This window comes from Meles meles, chromosome 19 (assembly GCF_922984935.1).
Source record: "Meles meles chromosome 19, mMelMel3.1 paternal haplotype, whole genome shotgun sequence".
Lineage (NCBI taxonomy): Eukaryota > Metazoa > Chordata > Mammalia > Carnivora > Mustelidae > Meles > Meles meles.
Window position 1 is genome coordinate 16,994,309 of NC_060084.1, and position 15,095 is coordinate 17,009,403.

A 15,095-nucleotide genomic window follows, 5' to 3' on the forward strand; every position below is an offset into this window, starting at 1 on the left:
ATGCACGGATTCAACCTGGCAAACTGTGGAGGCATCCGGAGAAGTCGAGTGTGACGCCAGAGGGGCCCAATGGGAGGCTACAGTAATATTCTAGAGATGAAATGAAAATGACTTCATCTAGCAGATATCTTTGTATGCCCAGCTTCAGCCAGTTCTTGCTCCTGACCTATGACTAACTCCTTTGGCCCCTAACTCTTTACTCAGCTATGGTCATAACTAAATGTAGATACTATAAGCAAGTAGGTAACTCCATCTAAATCATCAAATTAAAACATTTCAGATAGGGGTGCCTGGGTGGCTCAGTGGATTAAGCCTCTGCCTTTGACTCAGGTCATGATCTCAGGGTCCTAGGATCGAACCCCATATTGGACTTTCTGCTCAGTGGGGAGCCTATTTCCTCCTCTCTCTCTGCCTACTTGTGATCTCTCTCTCTCTGTCAAATAAATAAAATCTTAAAAATAAATAAATAAAAATAGGGGCGCCTGGGTGGCTCAGTGGGTTAAGCCTCTGCCTTCGGCTCAGGTCATGGTCTCAGGGTCCTGGGATTGAGCCCTACATCGGGCTCAGCAGGGAGTCTGCTTCTCCCTCCACCTCTGCATGCTTGTGCACACTCTCTCTCTCTCTGACAAATAAATAAAATCTTTTTTTTTAAATAAATAATAAATAAAATAAAATCTTAAAAAAAAATTATCGTAAAGGTCAGTGTAACTTAGTTTTACAAATACCAAAGACTCAACTAGATTATCAAATTTCCCAGGAGAAGACAACACTCGGCACATTATCACTAATGATTCACCCACAGGAGCGCCCAGGCCGGCATACCTGGGGTGGTCCTCCCTGGAGAAGAAGTAGCTCTCGGACCGCTAGTGGTTGATACGCTTGATCCAAGATGTTTCTCAGGGCCTCTCTAGATAGCGTTTTTTCCTCTTCTGTTAAAACCTAAAAGAAACATGTACTTGGCTTTAGCAGGCACTAGAAGGTAATGTTTACAGTACTGTACGAAAACACTGATGACAGGACAGGAGAACAGGCTTCCTTCTCTTGACTCCCTTCCACATGGAGGAAGTAATGACACCAAAACACTCCTGGCACCTTCTGCACCCCCTCACTCACTTTTGAGCAGGAGATTTTAGGCACTTACCTTATTGGTGAGTTTGAAATAAACTTACTTACCGGTGAGTGTTGGCCGGTACAACTTGGTTCGTTTCTCTTCTGCATCTTGGGAGCAAGTGTACATTCTGCTCTGCTCTTCCTTGCTGTGGATTTTACAGGGGCATATCCTTTGCCATGGGGTAGCACAGGGTGCTACAGTTTTCTAGCACTCCTTACAACTGGGTGAATAGTAAGTGTGTCTAACTCTGGAATGCACTGTTGGGAAGCCCAACTGTCTCCATCAATAAGCTATATCCCCAATTTTGCACTTAGGAGCAGGAGAGGTGACATTTTGAGTTTTTAGCTCACTCACTCGGTTAAATTTTAATTCATTCAGAAGTTGGGTAGCAAAGAGGAGTGCTATTTGTTTTTTGGGTTTTTTTTTTTTAAGATTTTATTTGTTTATTTGACAGAGAGAGAGAGATCACAAGTAGGCAGAGAGGCGGCAGAGAGAGAGAGAGGAAGAAGCAGGCTCTCCGTTGAGCAAAGAGCCCGACGTGGGGCTCAATCCCAGGTCCCTGAGGCCATGATCCTAACTGAAGGCAGAAGCTTAACCCACTGAGTCACCCAGGTGACCGAGGGGTGCTATCTGTTGGGTCTCCTTGAACCTCAACAGTACTGTTCCCCTTCAGTAATTCGGTAAAGCAGTCAGGCTTGTGCCCATTACCATTTAGCAATGTGAAGCACTCGCACTGCTTACAGCAGCTCCTGATGCTGGGACTTGCCCAGCCGCAAAACACGTACCGCCCCCCCCCACCCGTGTTTCCCCTTCTGTCAACTTCTCTTTCCTTCCTACTTGGTCCTTTCTGTGTGCTTCCCTTTTCTCCCTCCTGCCTGACACTCTGAGGCACTGCTTAGGTAACAGTACTAAGACCTGTCAATCCAGCCGCCACCCCCTTATTTTAGAGCACTGGAAGCAGAAGGCATAGAGAGAAATGCCAAGACTCACACCCTGTCGTAAAGAACACAGTGCCCTGTTCCCCACAACATGAAGCCACCGGGGGAGCTCATCATTTCATGTCACTGCTCGGATGACAGCAGCTTTTAGACAAATGTTTGTGAACATATGCAGGAGAGAGAACAGAAAAGGGAACAAACAGAGAAGAACTACGATTAGAGGGTGACATAGAGAGGTGACAGAGAAACGAGGTGGGTGGGCATTATGAATCTGGCTGCAGGGGCGAAGGAATTAGCCCACATCCGAGACACACTGACCTTCGATACATTTAGATCTTAACAGCTCCTTCTCACTAGGCTCCTATGCTGATGCTGGTGGCCTTCTCATGAGGGACTCGGGGTCCCTGCTACGTTGTACTTATGCATCTTGTCTCTTCAGTTAATGTCTTTTGCTTCCGTAACCTCCACAGCACCATTACAATCTAGGTACCCAAATCCTTACCATGTCAGAAAAAAAAAAAAAAAAAAAAACAACCCAGGCCAATACGCTTAACAGCTAATACTAACAACAAACACTGATTGAATTATGCAGTGTACCCAGTGCTTTACATGCTTAATTTCATTTAATCTTTCCAAGAACTTAATGAAGGACAGACGAATAGTTTAAAACTAGTATTAGTAGTAATTACTTTTTGATGAGCACTACTGCGGATTGGTACACATCATCCTTAATCCTCACAACCACCCTCCAAGGCAAGTATCACTATACACATTTTATTAAAAAAGAAACAGAGGCCAAAAAAGAAGAAAGGAAACAGAGACTTAAGAAAGAACCTGCAATCATTGTCACAAAATGACAAGAAGAAATAGGTAAAATGGACTCTCTAAGCCCGCTAAGGACTAGCATCTAATAAATGACGCGTCAGCCTTCTAAAAAGATTCATTTATCCACTAGATATGCTTTGGCATTCAACAGGAATTCTAGGTCTTTCCAACAGTCCTTTTCCAAAGACCTAAGAATTGTCTTTTACAACCACACACACAGATATACCCACATTCACAAAGACACACACGCACACTCAATGTGTGTTTACCTCGCCTTCAGGTTTCGGCGGTTTTCTCTTGGTTGAGCAGAATCCCAGCTGGCACAGACCTGCAGCAATATCTCCAAAATGGCGGCAGAAAATCAAGCTCCCCAGAGACGTGTGACATGCAACATTCAGAAGAACCTTGCAGCTGGTGTACAGTCGCCGGGTCGCATGAGGAGGAGTATCGAGGCACACCACGTCCTGAACAACAGCCCCAAACTCAGTTCTGCATCTCAAAGGGACTCCAACTCCAGGCATGAGATAGGGGCAAATACCCAAGGTGACTACAAACTGCAAGGCTGACTGGACAGTCTTCTGCTGAGAGATGCTAAGTGTATCTGGGCTCAGGGCAGGAGCAGCTTCTGGAGTCTTCAGGTTGGGTGTACCTGGAGTGAAATCAGCTGCAAGATGGATCATGGTTTCCTTCAAGCACAACAGCAACAACAAGGCTTGAGAGGTAAAATTCCAGGTGACATCCACAGAGTTTTGTGGCCATTCTGCGTTATTAGCAATTTCATCCCTTAGGAGTTTCAGTGTCTTCCAGTGAGGATCCTTCAGCAATTTGTCCTCCAAAGCAGACAGGTTAGAATTTAAAGTAACCAACAGTACATCGTGTTTTGTGATCTGTAGCGAACTTGAGTCTGATCCTTTGAAGGAAAAAAAAAAAAAAAGGATCACATACATGGGAAACAAATTGTACTTCTCAATGTGTGGAATGCCTTACCCACTCCAGCTCATCCTCTGGGGCCTGGCCCAGATCTCATTGTCCCTGGAAAGCTTCCCCCAGTTGCACCACCCAATCCTAGGCAGAATTCAAGACCCCGTTTTCTGCCTTCCCAAAGCACTCTGGAATGTGGGCAGAATGGCATATAACACATTATACTTCATTTAGTTTGTTTCTATTCCCCGTGTGTTCTGAGGGCAGAGGCCATATCTAGTCATCTTACTGGGCTTAAATTGTAGCCAGAACTAAAAAATAAAAAGCTGGGGCGCCTGGGTGGCTCAGCGGGTTAAAGCCTCTGCCTTCAGCTCAGGTCATGATCCCGGGGTGCTGGGATCAAGCCCCGCATCGGGCTCTTTGCTTAGCTGGGAGCCTGCTTCCTCCTCTCTCTCTGCCTGCCTCTCTGCCTACTTGTAATCTCTATCTGTCAAATAAATAAATCTTTAAAAATAAATAAATAAATAAATAAATAAATAAATAAAATAAAAAGCTGAATATTTACCACAGACGATTCATTCAAACTGTTCCAGGTGCCAGGGATAAAGCACTAAACAAAATGTCTCTTCTCTCATGGAACTTACATTCTAGTGCAGCAGACCACAAAATATGGGCCTAAGGTTAGGAGGGATTCATTTAATCACCTCCCCCCAACAAAATACCTATTTTTAATCTGCCCCCCAACCTTTCCTAAAATGGTCTTTTCTGCCCTCTACTGGTGAAGGAGCCTAACATGCTCACAGCGGTAGCTGACGGAGCTGACAACTCCCTCCTTGAAACACACTCATACCCTGGCTTCTGAGCCATCTCAAGGGCCATGTCTCAGCTGCTCGGCCCTCCTCTACCAGGCCTCTACATTCTCCTGGGCTTGTCCTGAATTCCACACTCTCTTCCTCAAGGATCTTCTCTAGGCCCATGTCTTTAAAAACCAGCTCTGAACTACGAACCACAAAATTCGTACACCCAGCTCGTGCTGACTCTCCGAGTACCAAAGTAAGTAAAAAGAAAATCACATCTAGGCATATTAGAGTCAATTGTTAAAACCAGAGAGAAAGAGAAAATCTTGACAGCAGCCAGAAAAATATGAGGTACTATATATGAGGGACGATGCTGTGAATGACTGTGAACTTATGAACACTGACTGCTAAAATTGGTAGAAAAATATCTTTAAAATACTGACAGAAGAGGGGCACCTGGATGGCTCAGTCAGTTAAGTGTCTGACTCTTGATTTCGGTTCAGGTCATGAGCTCACGGTCATGATCTCAGGGTCGTGAAAAGGAGCCCCATGTCAGGTTCCTTGCTGGTATGGAGCCTGCTTAAGGTTCTCTCTCTGCCAGGGCAGCTGGGTGGCTCCGTCCGTTACACAAAAGTCTCTTGGTTTTTGGCTCAGGTGGTGATTTCAGGGTTGTGAGACTGACCCCTGCATCAAGCTCCATGCTCAGCATGGAGTCTGCTTGTCCCTCTCCCTCTGCCCCTCCCACCGCCCACTCTCTCTCTCAAATAAATAAAATCTTAAAAAAAAAAAAATTCTCCCTCTCCCTTTCCCTTTGGCCTTCCCTCACTGCTCATGACACTCTCTCTAGAAAAAAAAAAAAAATACTGACATAAGAAATAAGATGTCAACTTGGAATTCTAGATATAGTAAAAATAACCTTTAAAAATGAAAGTAAAATAAAGACATTTCAGATCAATGAAAACGAAGAGAACTGTCAGCAGCCCTGCACTACAAATGGTAAAGGAAATTCTTCAAGCTGAAGGAAAATAATACTACATGGGATCCTCGGGAAGGAATGAAGAACATCAGAAATGGTAAATAGGTAAATATAAAAGACTAAGTTTTTCTCTTAATTTCTTCCCAATACATGTATGTCTAAGGCAAAATCTATGAGAGTATATTGGGATTTATAACTTCTATAAATATAATAAACACGAAAATCATAATAGCATAGGGGCACTGGGGGACTTAATCAGTTAAGTGTCTACCTGTAGCTCAGGTCATGATCTGGGAGTTCTAGAATCAAGACCCATGTCAGGCTCTCTGCTCAAATAAATAAATTAAATCTTAAAAAAAAAAAAATCATAGCATAAAGCCCAAGTTGGGGTATGGGAGCCATAAAATGGCCCTTATAGTTGCAAGGTTCTTAACTGTTAATGTGAAGTAGTAACAATATTAACTCTAAGCAGATCATGAAAAATTAAGGATATGTACTGTAATTCCAGGACAACTATTAAAAATACAAGGCAAAGAAGAGGGTTATGGTTAGAAAACCATAATAAAATGCTGACAATGTAAATGAATATAAGAAGTACACACTAAAACATCTTCTAAGAAACAAATTAGAAAGGATTAAAATGGAATAACTAAAAGAGTACTCAGCAGAGCATTACTTATAATAGCGTAAAATGAGAAGTATATATTCATTAACAGGAGACTGGATGAGTAAATAACCGTCTACTATACCTAAAATACTACATGAAAGTGTAGTATTTATTTTGTTTATTATTTATTGTGTCTTTGCCAACTAGAATAAAAGCTACTTGCAGACAGGAATGTTGCTCTGTTTCATTCATTGTTGTATTCTCCTTTCCTGGAACAAGCCCAGTCAGATAAAGTCGTATTGATCAAAACAGGTAGTAGATGAATGAATGAATAACGGAATATTTGTAGCCATTAAGTTATCTCGAGGGGCACCTGGCTGGCTCAGTCCAGACAGCATCTGACTCTTGATATTGGGGTCATGAGTTCGAGCCCCAACTGGGTGCAGAGATTACTGCAAAAAAATTTCACTGAATATTATTTAATGACATGCTCATTCAATATATTCTAAATAAGTATACTCTAAAATGAACAGAGGGGTGGGATGACTGGGTGGCTCAATGGATTAAGCGTCTGCCTTCAGCTCAAGTCATGATTCCAGGGTCATGGGATAGAGTAGCTTATAGAGCTCCTTGCTCAGCAGGGAGCCTGCTTCTCCCTCTACCTGCTGCTCCCCCTGCTTGTGTATACTCTCTTTCTCTCACACAAATAAATAAATAAACAAAGAAATAAATAAAGTGAATAGAGATGGCGCCTGGGTGGCTCAGTCAGTTAAGCGTCTGCCTTCGGTTCTGGGATCAAGTCCCACATCAGGCTCCCTGATCTGCAAGGAGTCTGCTTCTCCCTCTTCCTCTGCCTGCTATTCCCCTTGCTTGTGCCCTCTATCAAATAAATAAAATCTTTTAAAAAAGTAAAGTGAACAGAGTATGAAATACTATATGAGCAAAAGATATGAACAATTTACAGAAAAAGAAATGCAAATGACTTCTAAACATAAAAATATGATCAACCTTGTATGTAACGGAAAAGTAAATTAAAACTATACTGAAATAGCACTTCCCATTTATCAACTGGCTAAAATCCAAAAGTTTTATAACACATTATGTGGCAGGGTTTTGGGAAATCACGCACTGTCATACATTTCTGGAAGAAACGAAAATGGTAACATTCCTGAAGAGAGCAATTTGGCAATATCTAACAAAATTATATATGTATTTAACGTTTGGCCCAGCAATCCCACTTTTTAGGAATCTATCCTATAGATAAATACACAGGCAAAATGCAAAATTACATATACACAGGCTATTCATTGTAGTGCTTCTTGTATTAACAGAAGACCTGAGATGACCCAAATGTCCATTAAAAGAGACGTGACTGAATAAACAATAGTATATCCAGATAATGGCATGCTTATAAAGGAGGAAAATTGCTGTGAACCATGATGTAGTAATCTCCAAGACATTAAATATTAAAAGTAAGGTATAAGGGGCACCTGGGTGGCTCAGTGGGTTGAGCCTCTGTCTTCGGCTCAGGTCATGATCTCAGGGTCCTGGGATCGAGTCCCACATCTGGCTCTCTGCTCGGCAGGGAGCCTTGTTTCCTCCTCTCTCTCTCTGCCTGCCTCTCTGCCTACTTGTAATCTCTGTCAAATAAATAAATAAAATCTTTAAAAAAATAATAAAATAATAAAAATAATAATAAAAATTAAAAATAATAATAAAGAAAAGAGTTATTTTATTTTAAGGTTATAAAACAGTATGTAGTCTATCTATGTTTATCAGAAAGAAAAATATTTCCCAAAATGCAACCTCCAGATAGTGGAGATTAAGGTCATTGTATTTTTCTTCTTCTAGTTTCCCTATATTTTTAAAAACTTTACTATAAGGAATATAAGAAAAAGGAACATAACACCACTCGTTAAGAATAATGAGAATCAATAAAAATAAATTTATGAACATATATAATCCAAACTACTATCTAAAAAAAAAAAAAAAGAATAATGAGAATCAGAAGTGTAAGAATTTTTCAGTACTTCTCTAAAACCATTCAGGGCAAGTGTTCTGATTCAGTAGCATGAGTCTTTGGTTCCTTTAGCTACTATGTACCTAAAAAGGAAAGAAGTGTTCTCCTAACTTGTCACCACTAACCATTAAGACCACCAAACACCCTCTAAATGACTTCCTGCGACTTTGTAAGATCTTTGAACCCAAACATGGGACACAAAGAAAATGATCTAAAACAAAAGCTATTAGCTGTTTTTCAAGAGCCCCTTCATAGCATAGTCTTCTCTGCCCTCTACTGGTGATAAATAATTAAAATCTGCTTGAAAATAACAAAGGCATCCCCTAAGATGGTTTTCAAAATGGGATATATGGACTCCTCAGGGAGTCTGCAAGTTAAAAACTATTTTCATATTAATACTCGGCCATTATTGCTTTTTGGTCTCATTCTCTCATGAATGTACCAACTGTGAAAAGTTCATTCAGTTCAGATTCCATATCCCAACTAACCTTTAAGAAATTACCTCTTGTTCAGTTTCAGTACACTATGAAAAAATATACACAATTATCGGAAAAGGCAATCGAGTTCTTCTTTTCCCAACTATAAATCTATGTGAGTTTAGATTTTCTTCATCTATTTCAATCAAAACAACCCATCATGACAGACTAAACAGTGAAGCGAATATGAAAATCCAGCTGTCTTCTAATAAGCCAGATGCTAAAGAGATTTGTAAAAATCAAAACAATACCACTCTCCCTGGTAAGTTAGTTCTTGATCACTATACTACACGACAGAGCCTCAAAATGCTACTCTATGTACCACCTAAAACCATCCCTATCACACTTCGGGAAATGCCGCCCTTAGGCGCAATGTTATTTATTCCTCCCAATCACCAATTTAAATGCCTATGCTGGGTGACATTTAAAATCAGACTCCACAGTTTGTGTAGTACTTTTTATTACGTTCAAAGTTATGTTTTATTATGTTCAAAGTGCAAAGCAAAATTAAGTGTGGTACAGCTTCATTATTTACAAATTATCAAGATTTCCAGCTCCTTCTGACAATGTAATTCAAATTTAATGACAGAGTTCACTGAATATATATTTAGTGTAGAAAAAATTCATAGTTAGGAAAACTATTGCTAAGACGGTTTCCATTTCTTACAAATAAAACTTCACTAAAATTGACAAACCCCGGGGCGCCTGGGTGGCTCAGTGGGTTAAAGCCTCTGCCTTCGGCTCAGGTCATGATCTCAGGTCCTGGGATCGAGTCCCACATCGGGCTCTCTGCTCGGCAGGGAGCCTGCTTCCCTCTCTCTCTCTCTGCCTGCCTATCTACCTGTGATCTCTCTCTGTCAAATAAATAAATAAAATCTTTAAAAAAAAAAAATAAAAAAAAAAATTGACAAACCCCTGGGTGGCTCAGTCGGTTAAGCTTCCAACTCCTGATTTTGGCTCAGGTCGTGATCTCAGGGTCGTGGAAATGATACCTGTGTCAAGCTCTACACAGAGTGTACTTGAGATTATCTCCCTCCTTCTTCCTCTGCCCCTCCCCACCCCTGGAAATAATAAATCCTAAAAAAAAAAAAAGTTGACAAACCCCTTTAAAATTCTGCTTAACAGGGCGCCTGGGTGGCTCAGTGGTTTAAGCCGCTGCCTTCGGCTCAGGTCATGGTCTCGGGATCCTGGGATCGAGTCCCGCATCGGGCTCTCTGCTTGGCAGGGAGCCTGCTTCCTTCTCACTCTCTCTGCCTACCTCTCTGCCTACTTGTGATCTCTCTCTGTCAAATAAATAAATAAAATCTTTAAAAAAAAAAAAAAATTCTGCTTAACACATTTCCTAACAAAAGAGGTGGAGATAACTATTATGTGCCCCATGACTGAGAATAGAAGTGGAAGGCAGAGGAAGAGAAAATGCTTAACGTAGAATATTTCATGGCTCGAAAGTGAAAGACCACTGGCATCTTTCTTCCTTTCTGTGTAATTCCCATGGAGACTGAATTCCTCTTCCTCTTACAGACTTCCACAGCTCCACTCCTGATGACTACTCCCCTATCCAGGTGTTATGTACACCATCCTTTCACCACTAGCATTATCCCACCATGTTTAATCTCTTGGTCTATATGCATAGTACCATCTCCCCAAACAGACAAGATACTTGGGAGCATAAATTTTTATGTAATTTTGTTTCTCCAGTAGCAGTAAGATCAGGCTACTATATGCAGATGACTCCCAGTAAGTATTACCTCAAAGGGAGTCAAAATTTTTTTTTTTTAAGATTTTATTTATTTGACAGGCAAGTATGCAGAGAGGCAGGCAGAGAGAGATAGAGGAGGAAGCAGATCCCTGCTGAGCAGAAAGCCAGATGTGGGGCTCCATCCCAGGACCCCGAGATCATGACCCAAGCCGAAGGCAGAGGCTTTAACCCACTGAGCCACCCAGGCGCCCCTAAAGGGAGTCAAATTTAAAGGCAAATCAGGGGCACCTGGGTGGCTCAGTGGTTAAGGCCTCTGCCTTCGGCTCAGGTCATGATCCCAGGGTCCTGGGATCGAGCCCCGCATCTGGCTCTCTGCTCAGCAGGGAGTCTGCTTCCTCCTCTCTCTCTCTCTCTCTGCCTGCCTCTCTGCCTACTTGTGATCTCTGCCTGTCAAATAAATAAATTAAAAAATCTTTAGGGGCGCCTGGGTGGCTCAGTGGATTAAGCCGCTGCCTTCGGCTCAGGTCATGATCTCAGAGTCCTGGGATCGAGCCCCACATCGGGCTCTCTGCTCTGCAGGGAGCCTGCTTCCTCCTCTCTCTCTGCCTGCCTCTCTGCCTACTTGTGATCTCTCTCTGTCAAATAAATAAATAAAATCTTTAAAAAAAAAAAATCTTAAAAAAAAAGGCAAATCAGAAAGAGTTTAATCCAGCTGGATATAATTTTGACCACTACATTCATCCTGACTTCTCAATACCCTCAGTCCATCAGAGACATTTGAACACTCATGATGCAGTTTTTTCAATTCCCTCAGCAGCTGATATGATAAAAAGAAACAGCAGGCAGAGGCACATAATATATAACAGACTATACGTGCAATATCTTATTTTACCACAGTAAACTTTTTCAAATAGGAATGCTTGAATTCCTGTATGTTTAATGAGTATAAGTATGTATATAATTCCCATATTCTTCGAGATTTAAGCAGAGTCGCACAGCAGAAGCGTGCTGGGCCCATATTCTTCGAGATTTAGAGAGGGTCTTTTATAAATGTGCTTTGCAGGCACCTGGGTGGCTCAGTTGGTTAAGCCACTGCTTTTGGCTCAGGTCATGATCCTGGAGTCCCAGGACTGTCCCACAGTGGGAGAGTCCCACATAGGACTCCCTGCTTAGCAGGGAGTCTGCTTCTCCCTCTGACCCTCCCTCTTCTCATTCTCTCTCTTTCTCTCTCTCAAATAAAATCTTTAAAAAAATAAAATAAAGTGTGCTTTGCATGTATGTGCTTTGTGATAGATAGATCACTTCCAGATTTTTTGCTCATTTAACCTCGTTCTCAGTAATTTCTAGATTGAGTTGCTAGACAAGTGACCTCTCAATTAGCAAGTTAAGACTTTATTTTGCACTTTACTTCTTCATTGGGGCAAAGTAGTATAGTTATCATACTGTAGTGGAAGGCACCTGAGTTCAAATCCTGGCTCTATGAAAAAAACAAAAGTATCCAAAATATATGAAGAACTTATACAACTCAATACCCAAAAAACAAATAACCCAATTTAAAGTGGGCAGACTCCATGAACAAACATTTCTCCAAAAAAGACATCCAGGGGTGCCTGGCTAGCTCCGTTGAAGACCAAGTGTAGAATCATTCCTGATCTTGGGGATGTGAGTTTCAGTCCCATGTTTGGTGTACAGATTACTAAAAAAATTAAATAAACTTAAAAAAAGCTATCCTGATGACTGACACATGAAAAGATATTCAACATCACTCATCATCAGAGAAATGTGAATCAAAACTACAATGAGATACCACTTCACAGCTGTCACAACGGCTAAAATCAAAAAACCTAAGAACGAGTATTGGCGAGGATGCAGAGAGAAAGGAACCCTCTTGCACTGTTGGTGGGAACACAAACTGGTACAGCCAATGTAGAACTAAACAGTATGAAGGTTCCTCAGAATATTAAAAATTTTAAAAAGTAAAACTTCTTAAAAAATTAAAAACAGAACTACCCTACAATCCAGTAATCACACTACTGGGTACTTACCCAGAGAATACTCAAACACTAATTCAAAAGGATATATGAACCCCTATGCTTACTGCAGCATTATTTACAATAGCCCAATTATGGGAGCAGCCCAAATGTTATCCATCAATAGATGAATGGGTAAAGATGTGGGGGATGTGTGTGTTTCAATCAGCCATGAAAAAGAATGAAATCTTGCCATGTTCAACAATATGGATGGAGCTAGAGAGTATAAATAATGTTAAGCAAAATAAGTCAGAGAAAGACAAATACCATATGATTTCACTCCTATGTGGAATTTAAGAAAGAAACTAACAAAAACAAGCAAAGAGAGAGAGACAGACAGACAGACAAACCAAGAAACAGACTCTTAGCTATAGAGGAAAACTGATGATTACCAGAGAGGAGGTGGATGGAGGGATGGGTGATACAGGTGATGGGGATTAAGGAGTGTAGTTGTTATGATGATTCGCAGGTGTTGTACAGAACAGCTAAATCACTACACTGTACACCTGAAACTAATGTAACACTGTATATTAACTGTGTTGGTACTTAAAATAAAAAAATAAATTAAAAATCATCCTAGCTACGGCTGTTTGACTAAGTGGATAGAGCATGCCACTTTTGATCTTGGGGTTGTGAGTTCAAGTTCCACACTGGGCATAGAGTCTACTTGAAAAATAAAAATAAAAAATATCCTGGCTCAGGCACCTGAGTGGCTCAGTCAGTTGGGCATCTGCCTTCAGCAGATCCCAGGGTCCTGGAATCAAGCCCCCAGTCTGGCTCCCTGCTCAGCAGGGAGTATACTTCTCCCTCTCTTCTGCCTCTGTGTACACTCTCTCTCAAAATCTTTAAAAAAAAAAAAAATCCTGACTCTACCACTTACTAGACGGACACTGTACCAACTTGGAATGTACCTGAGCCTTGGTTCTACAACTGTAAAATACAAAAATACAAGTAATACCTATCTCATGGGATTGTCATGAGGATTAAATAATATGCATGTAAACAGCATACTATTGGGCCTGATACTTAGTAGGCTCTCAATTACTATTATGAATGACCTCTTTTCACTTCTCCCAGGTATGGTACAATGTTTGTGGGAATTTGTGCATTTGGTGGTGGGGCAGGGGTGTTATCGCAAAATCTGAGACTTCGAACAGTCATCTCATGGCCCTTCATGTACCTTACCCTGCTCACCCTAGAAACCCCTTCCTGCACACACACACAGTTCCATCTCTTGTGTCCCTTCTCAAAGCTTCAGAGAACAGCAGAGACTCCATACCGAATAATCTGCCTTTGGTCTGAGAATGGAGTTCAGCAGACCGCAGTTCTGGGTCTGTGTTCTGCCCCTAATTTGACCACATGATCTGAGGCGGGTTACTTAATATCTTCAGTGAGTCTTAAGTATCCTCAGGTGTAAAAAGACAGTGCCAGGCTGAACCACTGCTAAGGTCCCTTCAGATTCTAACCCGGGAAGGTCTTGTCAACTCACCACGAAAAAATATAGACGTGACTCTAAGTCCCTCCTACAGACTATATCCCTAAATACTCTCCCCAAACCCAGCTCAAACACCACTGCTTCCTTTTTTTGTACGCCTCGGCATTCTGTATAAATCTGTATCCACATTAAACCCTGCGCATTCAAGAGGATGAACCTCCCATTCCGCGTCACAAGAGTCTAACCTTTTGTAAACTCTTGCCGCAGTCCCTACCTCAGAGGCTGACAGTAAGGACTGAATGGAACCATTACCCAGGGCTCTTAATAGTGAGTGCCTGGCACAAGATAAGCGCTCAAGAGACGTCGGTTACCATCACTATTCTGCGGATCCCATCCCCTTTTTGATCTTGGGCTTCCTCAAGTAAAATGAGGCTAGCCGGACAATGCCCAAAGTCCCCAGGAGCGGGACGGGGCGGCCTCAGAGCTGGGGGTCCCAGGGAGGGCCCGAGGGGCGCACACTATGGAAGTCAGGGGAGCCCGGGAAGACTGGCGGCCCTGAGAGTGCAGCCCCGCGCCGATATCCGTCCTCTCACCTCCCGGGCTCAGCAGCAGCTTCAGCGCTTCCAGAATGCTCTCCAGACCGCACGTACCCAGAGCCTCGCCGCCCGGTGCCTGTCCGGGGGCCGCCATGACTGGAGTGGAACGCGCCACTGGCGACCTACTCAGGCGCCCGAGCGGACCGCAATCGCCGCCATATTGAATGTGGCGGATGCGTGAGGGGCGGGGTCCGCTACAGGGGGTGGGACCTTTTACAAATAGTTTCTCAGGCCCCTTTTTACTCCCCTGGGGGGATAAAAACAGCTAACACAACCTGCCTACATGCACAATTTCAGAAATTCAATATGATTAAACACTAAATAAAGAAGAATGGAGAGGACAGTAGTTGATCATGAAATAATACCTATCAGTATGAAAATAATTGGGTACCCAAGCAGCGAAAGACATAGTGAAGTAAACAGATGCTGTGCCTATTATAATGAAGTTTGGATACATAAAAAGTTTGGATACATAAAACAATATTCAACTAAATATTGTTGAATTTCTAGGGACGCCTGGGTGGCTCAGTTGGTTAAGCCGCTGCCTTCCGCTCAGGTCATGATCCCAGGGTGTTGGGATAGAGTACCGCATGGCTCCTTTCTCCGCAGGGAGCCTGCTTCTCTCTCCGCCTCTGCCTGCCACTCTGCCTGTGTGCTCGCTCGC

At 42.3% G+C, this 15,095-nt stretch overlaps 1 protein-coding gene across 1 annotated transcript in view; it reads right to left on the reverse strand.

Moving 5' to 3' along the window:
- The window catches only part of TANGO6 (transport and golgi organization 6 homolog), a 180,663-nt gene extending 166,091 nt beyond the window's left edge, over nucleotides 1-14,572 (reverse strand). Inside the window, exons 1-3 of the mRNA XM_045987224.1 lie at nucleotides 14,429-14,572; nucleotides 3,144-3,784; nucleotides 823-939 (exon numbers count right to left, since the gene is read on the reverse strand). Coding sequence (XP_045843180.1) covers nucleotides 823-939; nucleotides 3,144-3,784; nucleotides 14,429-14,525 — 855 coding nt within the window. The 5' untranslated portion in view covers nucleotides 14,526-14,572. The remainder of the gene's footprint in view (nucleotides 1-822; nucleotides 940-3,143; nucleotides 3,785-14,428) is intronic.
- Between the last annotated feature and the right edge of the window lie 523 nt (nucleotides 14,573-15,095).